The 22,481-nt window shown below is 53.8% G+C and overlaps 1 protein-coding gene and 1 long non-coding RNA gene across 2 annotated transcripts in view; one reads left to right on the top strand and one right to left on the bottom strand.

The window, feature by feature from the left end:
• The window catches only part of ADAMTS2 (ADAM metallopeptidase with thrombospondin type 1 motif 2), a 219,394-nt gene extending 197,134 nt beyond the window's left edge, over window positions 1–22,260 (top strand). Inside the window, exons 14-22 of the mRNA XM_032270494.1 lie at window positions 2,096–2,219; window positions 2,685–2,765; window positions 4,498–4,664; window positions 6,472–6,631; window positions 8,440–8,572; window positions 9,399–9,606; window positions 11,582–11,711; window positions 12,640–12,729; window positions 18,840–22,260. Of these exons, the coding sequence (XP_032126385.1) occupies window positions 2,096–2,219; window positions 2,685–2,765; window positions 4,498–4,664; window positions 6,472–6,631; window positions 8,440–8,572; window positions 9,399–9,606; window positions 11,582–11,711; window positions 12,640–12,729; window positions 18,840–19,297 (1,551 nt within the window). The 3' untranslated portion in view covers window positions 19,298–22,260. The remainder of the gene's footprint in view (window positions 1–2,095; window positions 2,220–2,684; window positions 2,766–4,497; window positions 4,665–6,471; window positions 6,632–8,439; window positions 8,573–9,398; window positions 9,607–11,581; window positions 11,712–12,639; window positions 12,730–18,839) is intronic.
• LOC116544297 lies at window positions 6,218–13,301 on the bottom strand. Its single transcript, XR_004265877.1, has 2 exons — window positions 13,144–13,301; window positions 6,218–6,620 (listed from the first exon to the last, which is right to left on the bottom strand). It is a non-coding gene; the product is annotated as an uncharacterized LOC116544297 (long non-coding RNA).
• Window positions 22,261–22,481: the final 221 nt, after the last annotated feature.

A 22,481-nucleotide genomic window follows, 5' to 3' on the forward strand; every position in this document is an offset into this window, starting at 1 on the left:
AAAAAAAAAAATTAGCCAGGCATGGTGGTGCATGCCTGTAGTCTCAGATGCTTGGGAGGCTGAGGCGGGAGGCTCACTTGACCTGGGGAGGCAGAGGTTGCAGTGAGCCAAGATCATGCCATTGCACTCCATCTTCGGCAACAAAGCAAGACTCCATCTCAAAAAAAAAAAAAAAAAAAAAGGATAGGTTAAATATTTATTAATGGTAATTTTGACAGGTAATAGCAGGTTGCTTAATTTTGCATAAATAGAAAACATAAATATTTATAGCCATGCATCGCTTACCAACAGGGATACGTCCTGAGAAATGTATTAGGTGATTTTGTCGTGTGAACATCATAGAGTGCACTCACACAAACCTCGCTGGTACAGCCTGTTGCTCCTGGGCTGCAAACCTAGCAGCATGCTCTCACTACAGTAGGCAATTGTAACAAAATGGTAAGTACCTGTGTATCCAGACGTACCTAAACTTAGAAGGGGAACAGTAAAATATGTATTATAATCTTTTGGAACCACTGATATATGTGTGGTCCACCCCTGACTGAAATGTCACTATATGGCACACAGTCATGTGCCCTACAATGACATTTGCATACAATCATATTGCAAAAGATAAAAAACAAAGGCGACAAAAAGGAAAAGTTAAAAACACAGAGGAAACGGCAGTAATAAGTTGAAATCTATCAGTCTGAATGATACACATGAATGTGAAACTCTTCTTTTGAAAGAATCTAATACTGGTTCAAAAAATAATGTCTAAGTGGATTCTGTCTATTCAAGAATGTCAAAATTAAGCGACTCAGAAAGGTTACAAGTAAAATGACAGCGAAGATGTGTCAGGAGATCAAAGAAACATTTGTGCGTGCAGATCAGGGAGTTGAGAGAGAATCAAGTATGAAATGAGCCAGCAGGGTCATTTCTACTGGATCAAGGGCACAAGCTACTACCTTGAGAAAGTCCTAACAGGCCCTCAGATGTGTCATCTAAGCGATGACACTGTAAAAAGGGAGACATTGGAATGAGCCAGCACATCTCTGACTCTACTACCTCAGTGGTACGACTGCCTGTTGGGCAGCCAGGAAGGAGAGCAGCACCTTGTTAACCATGCGCCCTCTCCAGAATACAGCCACCCTAGTCATGACCAGAGCCTTCTACTCTTGTACTGAAGAGGCTTGCACTGAAGCAGAATCCAAGCCATCAGCCTTCTCGGGCCTCTGATGGTGGCGGGCGGTTGCGCAGAGCCACTCGGGGACCTGTGGCCATCCCTGGCTTAAACTTTCATGGGCCCTGTTATAAAGCGAGATTCAGAGCCAATAGAAAGACCTGGGCCTCCTTGGTCTCTCCACTTAAAGTGGTAGCATCGTTCCCATCTTAGTTCAGGTTCAGAATGCTGGACATTAAACAGTGTCTCCAGGCCAAGCGCGGTAGCTCAGGCCTGTAATCCCAGTACTTTGGGAGACTGAGGCGGGCGGATCACCTGAGGTCAGGAGTTCGAGACCAGCCTGACCAACGTGGTAAAACCCCATTTCTACTAAAAATACAAAAAAAAAAAAAATAGCTGGGTGTGGTGGCAGTCACCTGTAATTCCAGCTACTCAGGAGGCTGAGGCAGAAGAATCGCTTGAACCCGGGAGGCAGACGTTTCAGTGAGCTGAGATCGCACCACTGTACTCCAGCCTGGGCAACATAGCCAGATGGTGTCTCAAGAAATAAATAAATAAATGGCATCTTCTGCTTGCCAAACATAAATGTTCACCAAGCAAGGGATGGTGCCTGCCTGGGCCTCTGTGGCTCACCTGCCCAAAATGAGCCACATGCACAGGGGCCCAGGTGGAAACTGCCAGGTTGAGACACCCTATAGGTGGCTGATGACTAGACGCATTCTGATTGTGGAGATAATAAAAGATGAGGCTAGACAAGGTACTTCACACCTGTAATCCCAATGTTTTGGGAGGCCAAGGCAGGACGATCGATTGAGGCCAGGAGTTTGAGTCTGGGGGCAACATAGTAAGACCCTGTCTCTACAATAAAAGATTTAAAAACTATCCAGACGTCTCAAGTGCTTACTGCCTTCCCCCTGCCCCACCCCCCAACAGAAGGTGGGCTGTGACGGTGTGATTGGCTCTAGCAAGCAGGAAGACAAGTGTGGCGTGTGCGGAGGGGACAACAGCCACTGCAAAGTGGTCAAGGGCACGTTCACACGGTCACCCAAGAAGCACGGTGAGTGAGTCCCTGCCCTCTGCCCTGGAGCCTGGGTGCCTGCAGCAGCTCATGCCCAGGCAGCTGTGGGCCTGACTCATCCTGGGGCTGTCCAGGCTCATGACTATTCTGGGGAGGGGGAGAGGTCTGTGACAATGAGGGGGAGGGAGAATCCTAAGTTGGCGACAGCCCCAGCCGGGTGCCAGGATGGGTGGGGAAGAGGAGAGTGGGAGCCCAGGTCACAGGGGTCAGAGCGGAGAATGCCAGTATATGGGGGTGCCCAGGTTGGGCTTTAGAGACTAGCCCAGAGGCAGCAGCTTTCCTGGTGACCCCTCTCAGGTGGGTGCTCAAAGCTTGAGAAATACCAGGGTCCTGGGAGAGCCCCCAAGGGAACTGCCTTCAAAGGCGAGGCCCCTCCTTGCATTGTGCGAATTCGAGCGGCCCCTTCCCTTCTCAGTTTGCTGTGTCTTTCCACATCAAACAAAGGTTACATCAAGATGTTTGAGATCCCTGCGGGAGCCAGGCACCTGCTCATTCAGGAGGTAGACGCCACCAGCCACCATCTGGGTGAGTCTCAGAGCCAGACTCCTCTCGGGTCAGTGGGACCCGACCTGTCTCTCTGCTCAGCCCACCTGAGCCCTTTCCTTATGGAGAGGCCAAAGTTTGGGATCAGAGGGCTCTGCTTGGCAGCAGCTATGGAAGGATGTGTATCCAAAAGATATGTCCCTCAGCCTACAGGCTAACTCCCTGTCCCTGTTCTCACGGTCAGGGTGGGAAGTCCCCCTGCCCTCTGGAAGGCACGCAAGGTCCTGGGCAGCCCTGCCATCCCCACAGTGAGGCCAGCTGGCCAGTGGGTGCTCACAGTGCACTTACATATTTTCAATTGACTTAATTTTAAATTCAAGAGATTCCAGCTAAAACAGGGATTCTGGCATCTCCCGAAAATGTGGATGTTCTCACACCTCTGAGTGCCCCTTTCCATGAGGCAGCCCTGCCTGGGAGACCGCGCCCTCCCAGGTCGCCCGGGAGGCTCTCAGGACCCGTCTACCCTCCCCTTGAAAGTTCCTGGGGCTCTACCTTCTGGGGACTCGTGGGCCAAGGTCACAAGTGATGCCCCGGAATGCAGGGGCCCCTGCACAAGTCCCTCCCCCAATCTGATCCCCACATTCGTCCCCATCCCCAGGAGGCTGGACAGAGTCAGGGCTCCCACGCTGCTGTGGACCAGCACCCACGCCGCCTGACAAACACGCTGTGCCCTTTTATTTTATCTCCCTTTTGTTTTGTTTTATTTTGTTTTTATTTAGAGACAGGGTCTCACTCTCTCGATACTCTTTTTTTTTCTTACTTAAGAGGAAATTTTAGACTGCTACCCTAAATACAAAATCCATACCACCTGCCTTAAGCAGAAGGTGAACAGAAAAGTCAGTTCCTGAACAAAAAGACGTTTCTGTCCCAACATTGCTTCCTGCCACCGCCTCTTGGGCTGAGGCTGGTCTCTGTGGAAAGGGAGCAAAGGTCAGAGAGAAGTCAGGGACCTGTGGCACCAAGCAGAGGCTTCCTTTGTGAGTGGACAGAATGACAGGGGGCTTGCAGGGAATGATTCTTTCCCTGATACCCTGTCTGCGGCCCACTAACATCTCCCAGCTCCCCCACAGCAGCTACCCCCCCCACACTGCAGAAAGCATGGGGCTTCCTGGCCAGACAAGTCCTCTGCTCCTAGATGACCTGAGTGTCACCCAATCAGGCCAGGCCTCTTCTGGGTCTGTGGGGAGCTGCTGGGGCCTCAGCTGGGCCACGGTTACTGATGGGGTGTGGGCCTTGCTGTTTCAGCCCAACATCTGCTCACCCCATGGCAGGAAGCCCCCACCCCAGCAGGGTCCCATGCTTGCCCATCCAGCAGATGCCCTGCACCAGGTGGAGACCCCTCCCAGCCATACTGCCCCAGGTGGACTCTAAGTGTCCACTGAGTGCCCCCAATAGGCTATGGGTAGCTGGCCTTGACAGCTGCTGAGTGGCTTCCAAGGGGAGCCAGCACCCTCAGGGCTGGTGGGTGCAGAGGGTATGAGTTGAGGGTAATCTGGGCCCAAGGGAGCAGTGACGGGCAGGCGGGGCTCCCAGAGCCATTTGGGCTGTCAGTGGCACAGAGGAAACCAGAAGGGGGCAGCCAGAGAGACAAGGGATTCAGCTGCCCACCACTCCCCGCCTGCCCAAACCCGGAGACATCGCCAGGCCTCCTCCCAGAGGGCCTGGTCCTGCCTTTGGGTGACCACGACACAGTGCTTGATCTTGCCATTCTCAGCCGTCAAGAACCTGGAGACAGGCAAGTTCATCTTAAATGAAGAGAATGATGTGGATGCCAGTTCCAAAACCTTCATTGCCATGGGCGTGGAATGGGAGTACAGGGACGAGGATGGCCGGGAGACACTGCAGACCATGGGCCCCCTCCATGGCACCATCACTGTTCTGGTGAGTTCAGGCAGGGCTGGGCCCAGGCAGGGGTGCAGGTAGCCCCGGGGGAAGGATGGAGGTGCCTGGGACACTGAGCCTCCTGACCCTTCAGGTCTCACCCTGCCCTTGGCACCAACAGGCTCCGACTTGGGCAGAGCCAGGAACGACCATGCACCCATGAGTCAGGGCTCTGGGCCCCACATGACCCCTGGGTGACCTTGAGCACTCTCTCCCCTTTCAGGGTTTCGGTTTAGCCATCTGAAGGACGTTCACATCTGCCCTCAGCATGCTCGTTTTAGCATGCTGTTACACTGAAACCTGGTAACACTGGGAAGTGACAGTCAGGACCCAGGAAGCTAGACACCCAGACCCAGGTTGCACTGGAATGTGTCTCTAAGCACGACTGGACCCCAGATCTTCTGGGTCTGGGCCACAGGCTGCTCCTGTTATAGGAAAGTACCAAGGGGGCTGGATTTTCAAATCACTTTTTTTTACTTGGTTTCAAGGAAGCCAGATCACTTTTTAAAATTTAATTTTAACTGCATAGGGATGTATTTTATTTGTCAAAAAATGTACACATCACAAATAAGGCTCCCCTGCCCTAGAGCCCCTCCCCTAAGGTGGGCATGCTGGCCTTGGGATTAATTAGCCAGCCCATAGCCCTCCACATGTGGGTGCACCTGTGCGCAGGTGCAGCAATGGGCCAGGCGTGCCCCATGTACCCCATGCCACCCTGCCCACCTTGCCTGCAGTGACTTCTTGCCCCCTGGAAGTGCCTTTGGTGACCTGCCTGTGTCAGTGGGTAAGCAGTCGGCCCTCGGTATTCACGGTTTCTGTGTTTGTAAATTCACCTGCTCAGTAAAATTGACTTGTGACCCCCACAGAGCAGTGAAAAGTGTGAGTTGCCTGACACACACATTCCCAGCAGAGGCGGGAGCAGCTCGACACACCGCCTGCTTGTTTCTGCTCTCATCCCACAAACAAAGGTCCTTTCTGCAGTCTGTTGAGTGTCACATATTTCCCATTTTGTGCCGCTTTGGGGGCAATTTTGCTGTTTAAAATGGCCCCGAGCCTATTGCTGAAGGGCTGTCCAGTGATCCTAAGCCTAGGAAACAGTGGTGTCTTAAGAAGAAAATACATGTGTTAGATAAGCTTCATTCAACATGGGCTGCAGTGCTATTGACTGTGAGTTCAATGTTAATCAATCACAGTAAATGTTAAATAAAATGTCTTTAAACAGACTCACACATAGGCTGAGCGCAGGGGCTCACGCCTGTAATCCCTGCACTTTGGGAGGCCGAGCCAGGTGTACTGCCTGAGGTCAAGAGTTTGAGGCCAACCTGGCCAACATGGTGAAACCCCCGTCTATACTAAACATACAAAAATTAGCTGGGCGTGGTTTTGGGTGCCTGTAGTCCCAGCTACTCGGGAGGCTGAGGTGGCAGAATCACTTGAACCCAGGAGGCCGAAGTTGCAGTGAGCAGAGATCACACCACTGCACTCCAGCCTGGGTGACAAGAGTGCAACTCCATCTCAAAAAGAAAAACAAAAACAAAAAACAGACTCACACATAAAACGAGGTTATATATTGATCAGGTAACAAAAATGTTGAGACAGAGGCTCACAGGAACCTAACCCTGTGCCCCCTGGGGTAATGGTTGCGTATTCATGAATTTGGTGCTCGAGGTGACTTCGTGGAATGTAACTGCCATGAATGATGAGACTCCTCTGGAGTCTGCCTCAGCTGCCTTTCCTGAGCTGGCTGGGGAGGAAGCATGGAGGGCAGGGCAGGCCAGGACATCTCGGCATCTTGGGCTGGTGACAGGTCATCCCGGCGGGAGACACACGGATCTCACTGACGTACAAATACATGATCCACGAGGACTCGCTCAACGTCGACGACAACAACGTCCTGGAAGATGACTCTGTGGTCTACGAGTGGGCCCTGAAGAAGTGGTCTCCGTGCTCCAAACCCTGTGGTGGAGGTGAGGGGGCTTTGGAGTTGGGGACCGGGGTGACATGAGGGTGACCACGAGAAGGTGGGAGTATCCTGGCGTGGGGCCCAGCGTGAGCAAGGGCTGAGGAGGCATAGTAGGGACCTTTGCCTGGGTGGACAAGGGCTTAGCAGCACTGGAGGAGCCAGTGGGTGGGCAGGAAGGGTGGGTGCTGGGGCGTTGGGTCAAAGGTGGCCAAAGAGCATGTGTGGGGCACAGACCATGTCTTTGTGGGTCTGCTTCAGTGTGGGGGTGACAAGCTGGCCTGGCAGGAGGTTGATGTGTAGCAGCTCAGAAGGGTAATGCCTGGCATTGGTAGGATGGCACAGGCAAGACTCCAGCAGTACAGATGACACCCCAGGGGCCCCTCCCTCTGTTCACTGGGAAAAGCCTCCCAGATGTTCCTGGACCAGGGCTGGGAACAAAGGGGTCTCACCCACCCTGGATACCAGACAGTCTGCAGTTGATGGACGTAGGACACAGAGGTGGCCAGGAGGTGCTGACCTGTCCTGCATACTCACTGCTCCTGGAGGCTGGGCGATACGAGGCAAGTGGCCAGGACAGACCTCCCTGAATGCCATGTCGGGCCCACACCTAGAGGACAAGGGGCTAACCAAGAGAAGGGGTAACTCCCTGGCCCAGGCAGGTGGAAGGGTCCTCTTCCAGGGACCTGCGCACCCCCAGCCCCAAACCCATCCTGGATTTTATCAGCACACCCACCCCTGGTGATTCCTGCAAATCTCCTGGGCCTGTCTACTATTCCCATCTTCGCGGCCATCCCCTGGTCTTCGCACCTTCCTCTGGACTGGCCCTTGTGTGTCTACTCTCACCCCAGAGCGTTTGAGGAGACACATCAAACGGCATCTCTTCCTGGTGTCATAGTCTTCAGCAGCTTCCCCTGCTCTTAGGATAAAAAACAAAATCCTCATGGCCTCCGGGGTCGGGGCAACTTGTTGGCCTTTCCCGGTATATTTCAACTCTGTCCCTTGCCGCCAGATCCTGGCCACACTGGCCTTGTGGGCTTTCCTAGACACGCTGTGCTCACCCTTAGGGCCTCTGCTCAGGCTTCTCCTCACCTGAGCCCCTCCACCAGCTTCCCACCATGTCAGCCTCCCCAGCCTCTGCTTTCTGGGGTGTCTCCAGGCACCCAGAGGAGGTCAGGCTTTGTCTCCTTGCTTTCTTTGGTCTCACCCAGCAAGCCAGGGTTTCGCAGCCTGGCATCACTGAGAGTTTGTGCTCTGTCACTCTCCACCGTGTGGGCTGTCCTCTGCACTGCCAGGTGCCAAGCAGCATCCCTGGCCTCTGCACGCCGATGCACCCCCTCCCCCAATGGTGACAACAAAAGTGTCCTAGACATGGCCAGATGTCCCCTGCTGGAGAACATGGCCCCATTTGGGAAGGGCTGCCCCAGGACTGTGGGAGGAAGCATGCGGGCTGCAGGCCCCATGCTTGCCCGGCTCCTGGTTTGCACCAGGCCCACTGGGCATGTTAGGTCAAGGTGGAACCGGTGTCCTAGCAGTAGAGAGGAAATGGGGCCTCCACTCTGACCCAGGAGCCCAGTGAGGGAGAAGCAGCCGAGGAGAGAAGGTGACCTCTCTCCTGTCCTCTCACTCCTCTGCCTGAGGCACACCAAGGCCTCCCCACAGCCAGCTGCAGGCTTGGGGTCCTGCCCACCCTTATTGTCATCACATGGGTGAGCAGGAGAATGAGGCCAGCACTGCTGGAGAAGCCCACCCCTCCCTGCACCCTTGGGCGGGGCGTGCCACCCCACTGAGCCCCTTCAAGCTCTCTGTCTTCAGGGTCCCAGTTCACCAAGTATGGCTGCCGCCGGAGGCTGGACCACAAGATGGTGCACCGCGGCTTCTGCACCGCCCTTTCAAAGCCCAAAGCCATCCGCAGAGCGTGCAACCCGCAGGAGTGCTCCCAGCCAGTGTGAGTGCCCCCAGCTCGGGCTCCCACTAGAGGGGGGAGGCCAGGGGCCACCAGGAGCTCCCGTGCATGGAGGTGTGGGGCCTGAGCCTGGCATCATTCAAGGCATTTGACGAGGTCTTTCTCACCACATTTCATGGAATCTAAAAAGCTGCAGGGCAGAAGGTATCCCAGCTTCAGAACTGCCAAACTGAACAGTTATGTGCATCTTAAAGATGACGACAAACAGTGATGCCCAGATGGGGAAACAGAGGCTCAGCGGGCCCGGGGCTTGCCTCCTGGCCCTGTGGTAGATGTTGCTTAAGCAGTGGCTTTGATGCTCAGGCCCTGGGGTGGGGGTGGGGGGGCGGGCAGCTGCATTTCGGGGCCCAGGGACCTCAGTGGGGAAGACAGTTGGTAAATGGGCAGGCCCCGTGCTTGTCCACATAGGACCAGGTGCTGAGGGAATCCACACTGCTCTTAAGCTCTGCGCAGAAGAGTTGTGACATTAGCAGAAGGTGAGACCAGGTAGCTGGACCCTAAGGAGGCTGGGAAACTGCTTCAGGCTGGGGCCCTCCACAGCCACCCACTCTGCCAGGGTCTCCCAGTGGTGACATGCATGGGACTCATCATCAATAGGACCTGGAGCAGCCAAGCCTCAGTCCCCCCACTATGCAAGCCTGGATGGCCAGCACTTTAGTGAGAATAAGCGAAAATGAACTGAGGAGGGGAGCAGGCTGCCCTCTGTTCTCGCCGTCCACCTGGGCTGCAGGGAGCGGCGCTGGAGCTCAGCGAGGCAGGTTCTCCAGGAGCCGCAGAGGCCTGACCATGCACCGCTCTGCCCTGGCAGGTGGGTCACAGGTGAATGGGAGCCGTGCAGCCAGAGCTGTGGGCGGACAGGCATGCAGGTGCGCTCCGTGCGCTGTGTTCAGCCCCTACACGACAACATCACCCGCTCCGTGCACACCAAGCACTGCAATGACGCCCGGCCTGAGAGCCGCCGGGCCTGCAACCGCGAGCTCTGCCCTGGCCGGTGGCGAGCTGGGCCCTGGTCCCAGGTAAGCAATCTCGTGACCCCATGTCCTCAGCTCCCAAACTGAGTTTGGGTGGGACTGAGGTGGCCAGAGCATTCCCCTTTGGCATGTGGGCCTGGATGTAGCTCCTGTCCTGAGCCACGTCTCGTGGGTTTCAGGGCACCAGTAGGTGCCACATGGTCAGTGCTAGGCTAAGAAACCAATGGAATGTGTGTCTGCATAGGCAGAGGCTTCTGTGTGACATGGGGTCTGGAATCCCAGGAAACTGAGGGTATCCTGGGCTCCAAGGCCCAGTGGGATGTTCAGGGCTCCAGGATCAGAGGGGAGGTCTGGGATCTCCTGCAGAGGTGGGAGGGGTGTCTAGGAGGCCAGCCAAACTTCTAGGAGGGGGATAAGCAGGGAGTGCTTAGGCTTGTGCTGGGAGGAATAATGAGGATGGACTGAAGGGCAGGTTCTAGGTGGTCCTGGGGCAGGGCCTGAGAGCCAGCCGAGGCCAGGCCAGGGCTGCCATGAGCTCTGACAGCCCACTCACAGACCTGGTGTGTCAGGGGTTCCCCAAGACCATCCTCAGGCTCAGTAATCCACCAGGAGGACTCACAGACTCAGAAGTGGGACTCAGTTGCAGGGTCTTAACAGTGAAAGAACACAGAGTAGAATCAGGAAAAAGGGAAAAGTCACAGGCGAGAAGGTCGGGAGGAATCTAGGCACCAGCTCCCATTGTCCCTTCCAGTGGGGTCACAGAGATGCACTGAATTCTCCCTGTACCCATGTGTGGCAATGCACATGAAATGCTGCCAACCAGGGAAGCCCACCAGAGCCTGGCCGTCCGGGGTTTTCACTGGGGTCAGCCACATACATAGATGTGACCTCAGGCTTTAGAGGAAAAGCAGTGTTCCCCATCCATTATTGTTGGTATGAGCTACCCGAACCAACTGATACAGCGTGACTCAAGGCCTCACTCAAGGCCTCAAGCATGCAAAGGCACCCTTAATAGGTGGAACCTTCCATGAGCTTAGTTCCCAGGAGCTGCACAAGGGCCAAGCTTTACAAGGCACAAGCCTTGAAAACATGTTGGCTGGACCCAGTGGTTCATGCCTGTAATCCCAGCACTTTGAGAGGCTAAGGTGGGCAGATAGCTTGAGCCCAGGAGTTAGAGACCAGCCTGGGCAACATGGCGAGATCCTGTCTTTAAAAAAAAAAAATTAGCCAGGTATGGTGGTGTGTGCCTGTACTCCCTGATCCTCAGGAGGCTAAGGTGGGAGGATTGCTTGAGCCTGGGAGGTAGAGGTTGCAGTGAGCTGATATCGTGCCACTGTACTCCAGCCTGGGCCACAGAGTGAGATCCTGTCTCAAAAACAACAAAAGAAAAAAGAAAACAGACCTTTCTTGGGAATGTGCAGGGTTTGAACAATCCAGGTCTGCTGAGTCAGCCCTTTCCTGAGCATATGGTGAGGACTGGAGAGTTTTCCTTGGACAGGGCTGGGCGTGACTGCTCCTTCTGGCACCTCCTTGGTCAGTGTGGTGGAGCAGTGAGGGTACTCAGGGCTGGAAGAGCTAGTGAGGGCACTAGTGGTACAGCCTTGTGTCCAGGATTGTGGGGAGCCTACTGGAGCCTCCTAGGCTGGATCAGACCTTTCCCAGGGGCCCCACCTCAAAGCCTGCCCAGTGCACAGCAGGTTTCCTGGGCCTTGGACCTCTTCCAGCCAGAGAAGGGAGGCTGTCATTAAGAGCCCAGCAACGCCAAGACTATGCCGGTCTGTATATGGGCACTGTCTCACAACAGCTCAGAGAGACAGGCATGTGGGTCCCTTCTTTAGAGCCCCAGGAGATTGAGGCAGCCTCCAAGGGCGGAGCAAGGCAGCCTCTAACCCCACTCTTCCCACTACCCCACACCTCCCGAGCGCATGGGTCACATGCCTGGGGACTGTGGGCTCCTCCAGCTCTGCCAGTATGGGCCCTGCTGAGAGGCAAACCCTGCCTGGCGACTTTCCCCCTGCAGTGCTCAGTAACCTGTGGCAACGGCACCCAGGAGCGGCCAGTGCTCTGCCGCACCGCGGACGACAGCTTCGGCATCTGCCAGGAGGAGCGGCCTGAGACGGCGAGGATCTGCAGGCTGGGCCCCTGTCCCCGTAAGCCCTCTGCAGCCCCTGCCCCTGCCCCTGCTCCCAAAATGCAGCAGCCCAGGGCGACAGGAGTCGGAGACTTGGTTCAGGCAAATCTGGCCCTTCCCTGAGAGTAGCAGCACTCAACATCTGTGAGCGTGGAGAAGCAGAGCACTGCAGGCCAGGGCCAGGACCTTTGCCTGGCAGGACATGGAGGGAGCTGTGTGCAGCTGACTCGCCCCTCCCTGCTTTCAGGGCACTTCAGACTCACAGTGACAAGAGGACTCTGCCAGCTAGGGGGTGCCTGGTGCCTAAGGTGTAGGGGGTGCCTGCATGAATAGGAAGGTGCCTGTGTGGGTAGGGGATACCCATGCGAGTAGAGGGTGTGCTCTGTGCCCTTCAAGGAGAACATGCTGCACACAGTTGCCTGGCCAAATGCTGTGCAGGTGTCACCTCCAAGGTCTCCACACAGCCTCCTAGGCTGGGTCAAAGCTTTCCCAGTGCCCCACCTCAAGACTAGAGTTTGCCTGCCAGTTTCCTTCTACAGAGTAGAGAGCTCAGGGGGCTCTAGGCACCTGCCCCTAGATGGGGAGGGTGGATCCAGGATCTCTCATTCCCAACACACTGCTCTGTCCAGGTGTTCTGGGAGCTCAGAGATCCAGACAGTGGATGGAACCCGGGGAGCAGGGAAGGGCACAGGGGCAGAGGAGCCTGCACAGAAAAGGAGGTGACAGGGCCCGCATGCCAGGGCAGTGAGAGACGGGATAGATGAGACCCGGGATGCTGTCGGAGGGGCAGGAGGTGGGCATCGACTTGGCAGCAGAGGACAGTTTGTCTAGGGGGAGGGCCTTCAATGATGCTTCCCCAGGACCCCAGAAGACCCAGAGCCTCTCTGTCTGGGGTAGGGGCCCCAGCCCGGTGCCCTGCAACCCCAGCCCCTCTCTCCTCCCTCTAGGAAACACCTCCGATCCCTCCAAGAAGAGCTACGTGGTTCAGTGGCTGTCCCGCCCCGACCCTGACTCGCCCATCCAGAAGATCTCGTCAAGTAACCGACCCGTTTATAACTCTGTCTCTGCGCTCCAGTGCATGCCCTGCGCCCTGTGGAGCTTGCCTTGGGCCCCCCTCCTCTCTGTCTATGGAAAGCTCCCCTGACTCTCCGGGCGCGCTCTGGGGTGACCGTTTTCTCCCGGGTCTGTGAGCTCGGTGTCTGCTCCGGGCCGCGCGGCCTGCTGTCGGGGCCAGCCTCGCCGAGGCGTGGCGAGGGCTCGGGCCTCTGCTGGGGCCGGAACCTGGTCGGTGATGGCTTGTAAAGGGGCAAAGATCTGTCGTGGTTGCAGGAGGGGCCGGTGGCCAAAGGGCAACCCTCTGGGCCGAACCCGCCCCCAGCCCCGCCCACCCTTGAGGCGTTGTCTTGGGGGTCTCGGGGGCGCGGTCTTGCGTCGCCGTGCGGGGACCCCACCTCGAGTTTCCAGCGCTGCCAGGGGCTTCCCGGCTGCCACCGCTGTCGCTGCTGCTGCTGACCCTTTGCTGAGCGTGTCCTTCTGACTCGTGAAACTATGGCCTGCTTCCACCCGGCCTTCCGCAACTCACAGCCCCGCCCGGCCCTGTCCTGCGGGGGTCGGTCACGGAGGCGGCAGAGGGACGCGTCCTTCCGGGGCGGGGCGTGAGGACACTCCCCACCTCCATTGTCCGCCCTTTAGCCCCAATGGCCTTTTCTCATCTCGTGCACAGTACCCCCTCCTTAGGGCTGAGAGAGAGTGACTGGTGCGGGCGTGCCTCGCCTACCAGTGTGAACAACTACAGAATTACCTCAATTTTTATTGCTTTTTTGCTTAGAAAAACTATGTAGAAAATGCCTTAAAGTTGAAAGGTAACAGGATTGGCTGCTAACTCCAGCTTCAGGGGGGAACGTGGTACAGGTAGGAGGCAGGGAAGGTATAGGGGAGCTGGTCCGTTCATCCACCTTTTGCCAAGGTTAAGGTTTCCAAGTGCAGATGGCTTTGCGCCTTGGGCTGAGCGGTGCGCGCGGTCCGTCTCTGCGGACTGGAGTCTGCCCTGATGCCCACCTGGCCAGTCGGCGCTGACTGTTGCATGGAGCTCCAGAGGGTGCTCCACAGCGCGGCCTTACACCCAGGGGGCGACCCCCTGGGCCCTGAGCCGCGAGCCATGTAGCACTCCGCCCTGCCCCTCCACACCAGACACCGCCTCTGTTCACACTGCATCCCTGCCGGGCGGCTGGCCCCTACCCCTGCGGCTCTGATCACTGTTCTGTAAATAACCAGTGTGCAACTGCGTACTAATCTCACGACTGTTAACTTCCAACTTTGCCGAGGCCATGCGAGCACGCGCGCGACTGGGAAAGGTGCAGTACTGTCCTGGGCATATGCACTTTGGTTTATCAGGGATATTTTATTCGTGTTTTGTATGTATTTAATGACGTATTCTATAGGTTCCATTGTCGTTGCTTTTCTGTTTTTTTTTTTTTTTTTTATGAGACGTTAGCGTGTGCCAAAGTGACTGTGAAAATGACCTTTTCTTCTTACTAATGATGGAAAGACCTCCTGTCATGCATCCCACAAATAAACTCAATAAAAGTTCCATAAAACTGGGTGCGTGGGTTTGGCAAGCTGATGGCTCCTTCTCTTCTTCATGGCCCAGAGTAGCATTAATGAGCATGGTTTCTGATTCCAATGACTTTACTGCCCCACTCCCCACTGCCCAACATAGATATTTAGGGCCCATCTCCCCGGAAAGTTTTATCTCCTCTCCCCAGGCATTTTCCAAAATCTGATAGTAAACAGTTGAGACACTCCACTGTGATTCTGGGTTTTGAATCGTGTCAAATGAGCACCCTGCAAGAATATCTAGGTTCTATATGGAGGTCTCCTTGTCAGGAAAAGGGCCCCAGACGGTTTCTCCTCATCTTGGATTCAGAGCCTGTGGAGTGGGAATGTGGGGCCAGTAGTCCAGACATTGCTGGTCCAGGTCACCTGCCGTGAGCCACCAGCAGATCACTGCCATGGCTCCAGGCATGGCTCTTAGCCTTGGGCTACTTGTTCAGGAAGGTAGAGGTGCCCGTGTGGCTCAGGTTGGGGGGTGGGCCAGCCCCGGAAAAGCCTGGGTCGGGAGACAGGCAGGGCAGTGGTGGCTTTATGGGCAGCCAACCTGCCCGTGTCTTCCATGGTCTTCCCAGGCAGCCACAGGACCTGCGTTCTCTCACATTGCTGACAATGACCAGAAAGAGGGTTTGGGTTCTACAGGGACCTCCTGATCTGGGGCCTGGGCTGTGTCCTGCCCATGGGAATCTCACTCCTCCCTTTTTGTACCACTGAGGAGTCCTACCAGGGAGGAGGAAGAAAGCATGGGAGGCCATGAGAAAAAAAAGCGGGGAGCAGCCCAGCATCATGGGGACAGGCCTCAAGCACAGGACCAGGCCCAGTGGCTGTCCTGGGGAGGGAGCAACCATGGTAGCAATGGCTGAGTTCAGCCTGCCCAGAGCTCAGATCTTTATCAAAAGGAATCACAGATTAAGGGAGATAAGGAGCATCAAGGAAAATTGGGTCTGAAGTACTTCCCTCCACTCAGTCTCCCTACCCAGAGATGGGTCAGGAGCAACACCCCCTAAGGGACTCCTAGGCCGGAACTGGAGACACTGCCTACAGCACAGTTGCCGAAGAGGGCACGTCTGGAGGATGGTGCCTCACTTTTTAAACCAGCTGCATGACCTTTTGAATGTTGGTATGAGTGCCTGAGCCCACCACTCCTTTATTGAGAAATGAGAATGATGTATTCTCCATCCAGCGTTTTCAAAACTGTGTAATACCAGCCTTGGAAAAGCCACAGGCAACAGGAGAGGGGGCAGTGTGTGGCCAGGGTGTCCTTCCCAGTACCACCAGGCCCAGGCTCCCTCCTTTATCAAAGCATATGGGATGGGGGGTGGGGAGGCTGTTATCAGCTCTTATGCAGACCCCCCTGTGTCTCCCTGAGGGTAGGGATCAGTAGTTTCACACCTTAAGCCTCCCAGGCTGCTGGAGATGATGGGGTGGGGCAGGGACAGGAGCCCTGTGTCTCCTCTGCCCATCTTCAAATAGCATTATCACCAGCGTCTGATTCTGTTTCATATATTGGGCATCTGTGTAAGATTTTTATCTGAGAAAAGGCTTCTGTCAGTTTCAAAATCCTGACAGCTACATCTCAGGATCCTACGATTTGATTTCTAGCATCTCCCCTGGCACCAGGCCCTTCCCCTTTCCCCTCAGCATCATGAGCATGGGTTCTTGGCTCACTGTCAGAGAGACCCCTTCTTCTGATGGCCGATGGGTTTTAACTCCCTTTTCATGGTGGACACTGCAGCCAGTCATGTGTTCTCCTTGTTTTGGTCACTTAGAAGCTCAGGGCCAAAGTTGGGTGCCCCTCTGACACATGGCCTCCCTATGTTCTTCTTGCCTAGAGCCTTGCTATTTTAAGATTCAAAATTTCCCTGTTTTGAACTTCCTCAGTTACTCACATTTATCTTTTTCATACCTTATCTTTTTTATGCCTTTATGCATTATTTGGTTCACTGTTCTAGGCTCTGGGGCTCTGCCCTTTGGAGCTTTCAGGATAATGAAAAAGTCTGGCACTAGTCAGTTATCTGACATCAGATGTGAGTTTGGCTGGGAAGGCACAGCTGCTGAGACCATGTGCTGCAGAGACCTTACCTGTTCAAGGAGGTCAGGTGATGCCTGCCTGAGGAAGATGTGCTCCAGCTGCACCTGAAGGAGGTTGGGTGGTAGCTGAAGGCAGGAGAGAGGCATTGCATGTGCAAAGGCCCTGTGGCCAGAAGGAGATCCATGCAGAGCAAGGAGTTTAAGGCCTGAAGGAGGCAGGAGAGGGAAGGGGACAGGTCATAGGCTTCAAGTGAGGGTGGGGTGTGTGCCATGGTCACATCTTCAGTGAGAAAACAGCACTCTGACTGGAGCAGGATAGCCAGATGACATGGGTAAAGAATGGACACAGATCCCTCCCATGGCACAGCCAAGAGGCAGCTCAGCCAGGGTGGAGGTAGGAGAGGGGGAGGAACAAGGGCATATCTGATAGTGTCTAGGAGGGGACACCCAGGTGTTTGGCTTGTGGGCCTGAAATACCATGCACTGAGACGGGGTGTTGCAGCAGAAGCCCTGAGCTCCGGCTGCATGGGTTGAGTCTCACAGGCTTTGGGGACCCACAGGCACTTGGTGGATGTGGCTTGTAGCAAGTCTGAAGCTTCAGAGGCTTGGGGCTGGTGGTCTGTCACCAGCTTCTAAGGGAAAGTTACAGGCTGAAGCAGTGGCCATTAAGAAGCAGGAGGACATCAGAACCACTGGCCTTTGACGGGAGGAGGGGGGTCTTGTCTGTTATTGCGGGAAGCTTCAGTGGGTTGGATGGCTTCAGATGTAGATAATGCCATATGTCGGTGTATGGGGTAACTGTGTCAGATGTGGCCCCCCTCCAATGCCTGCCTCTTTTTCCCTCCCTCCCTTTCTTCCTCCCTTGTCTCCTTGTGTCCCTCCCTCGCTTTCCTTTTTTCCTTCCTTTCCTTCCTTCAATTCCTCCTTCCTTTCACTTCTCCCTCCTTCCTTCCTTTCTTTCAATAGTAGATAAGTTCAACTAAGGAGAGTGAGGGAAAAGGAGGGCACATCAAGGGTTGGTGTGGGAAAAGTCTGAAGTCATCACTGTGGAGAGTAGAGAGCGGCTGAGCAGAGACCATAACAGGCAGTGTTGGGCTCACGGAGGTCAGTGATTAGGAATTTATTGAATCAGATGTCTCCTGTAACATGACTTAATCTTTCATCTTGAGTGAATTTTTTTAAATCTTCTCAATTTGGCCGAGTGTGGCGGCTCATGCCTGTAATCCCAGCACTTTGGGTGGACAAGGCGGCTAGATCACAAGGTCAACAGATTGAGAGTCTCCTGGCCAACATGGTGAGATCCTGTCTCTACTAAAAATACAAAAATTAGCTGGGTATGGTGGCATGTGCCTTTAGTCCCAGCTACTCAGGAGGCTGAGGCAGGAGAATCGCTTGAATCCCGGGGCAGGCAGAGGTTGCAGTGAGCCAAGATGGTGCCTCTGCACTCCAGCCTGGCAACAGAGCAAGACTCGGTCTCAAAAAAAAAAAAAATTCATCTCAATTTTTGTGTTGTGGAATGAGCGGGTGGGGAGAGGGAAGGGCTGAAAACTTGGGAAGAAGACAGAGAGTAAAGAGAGAGTGAGAGCAGGAAGAGTTGATGGGCTGAATGAACATAGCTGCAGACAGAGGTGGAGATGGGCCAGAGAGAAGACGGCTCGGTGGAAAGTGAGAGATAATGGTGGCTTCTGTGGAGACTCGGGACTCTCCATGAAAGCTGGACCACAGTTGACCGGCTTCTTGGGTGGAAATGAAAGAGAAACATGTGCAGGCAGCATGTTTTTTCAGGAAATGGCTGGATGCTCAAGGTGGCAGTGCCATAGGGGGATGGAGCAGAGGCTGGACATGAAGTTGTCAGGAAGGAGGCAAGTGTAGGAAAGCCCATGCAAGTTTGGGTGATTTTTGACTTTCCTTTAGGCACTGTTCAGTTAAAAGATCATCTGGGGCATTTGGGTAAGAATGGGAGCAACATCTGGGAGTTGTGGAGCGCAGTGGGGCCACAGCAGTGCTGGGATTTGCTATATTGAGTCTTAGGAATTGGCTCTTTTAGGTTAAATTTTGTTATAGTTACCACTTATAGATTATTGTAGAGTCAAGCCTTGCCACAGAATTTCACTGGGGTTACCACTGGGATGTCAAATGTGAAGATGTGATGAAGTCCTGTTCCTTCAGATAAGCTTAGAATTGCTCTGTAAGAAAGAACAGGCCTCATTTCTTTCTCAAACTTTTAAGAGATACTGAAACATCCAGGTTCAGCTGGGGCCTGCTTGGAGAAAGGAAGCCTTGCTCACAGCTTGTGTGTCAGCACTTCGGGGCAGGGGTCCCTAGATGCTGCCTGCTCTGGGGATGTTCTGACACTGAACCCACACAGACTTTCTGCCTGGGCTCACTTGCCTCTGTGCTGTCTCTGGGCTCTTCCATATGCCTCCTCCAGCAAGCTGCACCCTGTGGGGGAACAAAATCCCCCTTATCTTGTCATTTGGTTATTTGTCCCACTTTTCTCTTTCAGAGGGCCACTGCCAAGGCGACAAGTCAATATTCTGTAGGATGGAAGTCTTGTCTCGCTATTGCTCCATCCCAGGCTACAACAAGCTGTGCTGCAAGTCCTGTAACCTGCACAACAACCTCAGCAACGTGGAGGACAGGATAGAGCCACCGCTCGGGAAGCATAATGACATCGACGTGTTCATGCCCACCATCCCAGTGCCCACTCTCATCATGGAGGTGCAGCCATCGCCAGGCACCCCCCTGGAGGTCCCTCTCAATGCCTCCAACACGAATGCCACAGAGGATCACCCAGAAACCAATGCTTTAGACGAACCCTACAAAATCCATGGCCTGGAAGATGAAGTCCAGACACCCAATTTAATTCCTCGACGACCGAGCCCATATGAAAAGACCAGAAACCAAAGAATCCAAGAGCTCATTGACGAGATGCGGAAGAAAGAGATGCTCGGAAAGTTCTAATAAAATGGACAGATAGCATCACTAGCACTTTTTTCTTGCTTATAGAGATATTCCATGGGATAGCAAATCCTGTGTCATGGAGATGAAGTCAAAATTCCTGATTCCAAAAGGTTTTGAGAAAACAAAGAGGGGGAATGACGTAAGAAAGATAGGCATGAGCATGTGGTAACTAGGTTAGCACGTGCACTTCCCAGCCGAGGAGCAACCAAATCCTGCAGTGGTGTTGGGCGTGGAGTGGAGGGGAATATAAAAGCTGTACAGCCTCCATCGGTGAGGGCAGGGCAGGAGGGATCACTTAGAGAAAAAAAAATTGGCCCCAAGTTGCTAAGCAGCGATTGGGAATCTTCCTTTCTTTGGTGGTGATGCACAGCATTTCCTACCAATCCCTAGACACAGCCTATGGGACTGTTAGGAGAAATGGTGATCTACTGCATAACTGACCAGTGCCAAGAGTACAGTGAAGTGGAGGTGATAAACTCAAATCATCTTCCAGGGCCAGGCAGGTGACCAGGGTGAGTGTAGTGGTCTGCTGGGCACTGTGACCACCCTGACAGCCACACCCACCTAGAGCTGATTGTTGCGTTTGGCCATTGCTGCCACTGTGAAATCTGTATCTCTCTTCATGTCTGCTCCACTATCCCTGGCCTTGCCAGACAGTGTCCTTTTTTGGAAGAAGTCTAGATTTTCACATGAAAAAACTCAATCTTTAAAGGTCAACTCAGAATATTTTAAGGAGGCCTCCAGTCTTCTTGGCCTGATGCAGTCTTGCTAATTAAGAGCTAAAGGGCATCTGACCTATTTGGTGCTCATGTTGTACAGCACCTGAATGTCTCAACCAAGTCTGAGCTGTGCAGCTGTCCTCTTCACCTGGGAAAGTAATGAGAATTCTAAAACAGGACATAAGGATAGGTCTAAACAGGGTCCATGCCAAGAAAACAGTGGGGTGCCCTCCCAGGCCTCTCCCCTGTCCACTAACCCTGGCCTTGCTGGCTGCCTTCCAGGCTCTGGTGGAACAGCTCCTGCATTCTTCCCTGGCCACCTTGGCCCCAGGGCTCCCCAGAGAGCCTCTTCCCTCCCCAAGTACCTGAGAAGGATAGGGGAGGCACGTGCTCTACTGGGAAGGTTCAGTGAGCGGTTCAAGAGCCTGGAATCTCCCTAAGGCCAGGCCTAAGGATTCTGGGATCCTGGGCTTTGTGGGCTTTGCTTGCTTGCTGGGAATGGGCTTTCCCTGTCCAGCCCTGCCGCACTCTTGCCTCTGTCCCTTAGAAGCCCCAGAACCCAGGAGTGACCTGCTAAATATGGCCCTTGACAGGGGTATAGTGTGGGAGATGGGGAGAGCCTACATTATCTTTTGCTCCTTGAAAACTTTAATAGCTCCTATTTTCCAGAGAATGGTGCTTTGTGAGCAAGATGCAAGTAAAAGAGAAATAGGAGGAAGGGAGTGGGGGTGGATGGGAGAAGGATGGCTCATTTTTATCTCTCACTGCATTGATATTTTGTGAACATGAAACTTAAACTTTCCAGAATTATAAGACCCAGGGGCACGTTAGCTCCTTAGCTGGGCTTAGTGTGACACATAATTCTTAAGCTTTTCCTGTTTAAGAAACTTCTAGAGGCTGTGTACTCTTGCCAATCCTCACTCTTTGAGAACTTGTTGTCGTTGATTTCCCCATTATATGGATGAGGCTCAGGATCATAGCATAGTGGCTACCTTCTACTGATTTTTGAGGTGCTAAGTATCTGAGTCTGCACATGTGTGGGTGGGTCTGTGTGTATGGTCCAAGGACAAAATGACGATGTAGGAACCAGCAAGAACGGAATCGGAGCAGACGCTTCAATCTCCACCTGGGCAATGGCTAGCCTCCCTCCCTTCGCCTCCACCTCCACATCCCACACATGTTGCGCGCTGTCCCCGTGTCTCCTAAAGAACCAAACTGGAGAAAAGCTTCCTGACTATCTCTCATAGTACCCGTTCCTTATGATGTGGTTTACAGCACGTGTGCAATCCTGCCTCTGTAATTAGGAAATGGAGCCTGAGGCTTTCCATTGTTGGTTGAACCCAGGGCAACTGGTGTTATTCAACTGGGTGGTTCTTACATGGGTCTGTCCTAGGATGTGGAGGAAGTTCAGGACTAACGCTAGGCAGAGAGTATGACTCGGTTTACCCAGCCTAGGGACCTCTGGATGGGAATGCTCCATTCCCAGATCCCAGCAGAGCAGGGCTTCCTGGCTTGAGGCTGGAAGCCCTTGGGAAGAGGCCCAGGTGGGACATTCCCTGGGCACCGTTCTTCTGCTGACAGGAGCAAGGTACCCTCTGGGAACTGACGGCTAGCATGGCTGTGACCTATGTGCCATCCTCAATCCTTGAGCCATATGTCAAAAGAGTTCTCTAGAGCCACATGGTCCTCAGAAGTCTCTCTGTTTAAGGAATGCAATGTTCACCAGGCTCTAAGAAACGACGCAAATCTCCACTGAGCTGGGGACCACTTGGAGAACCGGCTTAGTAACAGTCCTGATCTTTGCAAGCCAGCTTCTGCATCTGGGGAGCTCCTGGCATGGATGAGACTCAGGCCTTCCCCTGCGCTAGAAAATCTGCTACAGTGTCCCTGCGTCACTTCTCATTAGTGGACAGACTCGTGTTAGATTTGTGGGACCCAGCTCTCTGATTTACTCCTTTTGGAAAACCCATGGAATTTCATGTATAAGCCTCTCGTGTATTTTAAGGTTTTTCTGTTTGAGTATATAAATGGTGCTCAATAGCAACATCTTAGCAGATGAAGCGTTATGATTCTAATCCCTCCTGTATGACAGGTAGCCGCCATACTGAATCAAGGTGCTGAACTCAAATCACAAAATTCTGGCTTACTGATACAGCAATCAATACATTTTTGTTCTGTAATGTAAAATCTGACTCTTACTTTTATAACTTATTAAAGTTAAAATGTCCGTGTTTTTGCAAATCATGCCAGCGTTTGTTGGTGTCTTGTTTACACTGGTGCCCGTGCCTGGCTGGAACGTGAGTGGAATGGAAGGATGTGCTGCCTTCACCAGGCTGAGAGTTCGGGGTGCTGGGGAGGACTGAGCCACGGCTGCTCAAGGAAGGACCCTGCAAAGGGCCAAAGGCACCCCGAAGAAAGGTTCCCTTTCCCAGCTCCCCAAGGTCGGCTCTCCAAGTCACATGACT

Source organism: Sapajus apella, unplaced genomic scaffold, assembly GCF_009761245.1.
Source record: "Sapajus apella isolate SASKATOON/1434 unplaced genomic scaffold, GSC_monkey_1.0 scaffold211, whole genome shotgun sequence".
Classification (NCBI taxonomy): domain Eukaryota; kingdom Metazoa; phylum Chordata; class Mammalia; order Primates; family Cebidae; genus Sapajus; species Sapajus apella.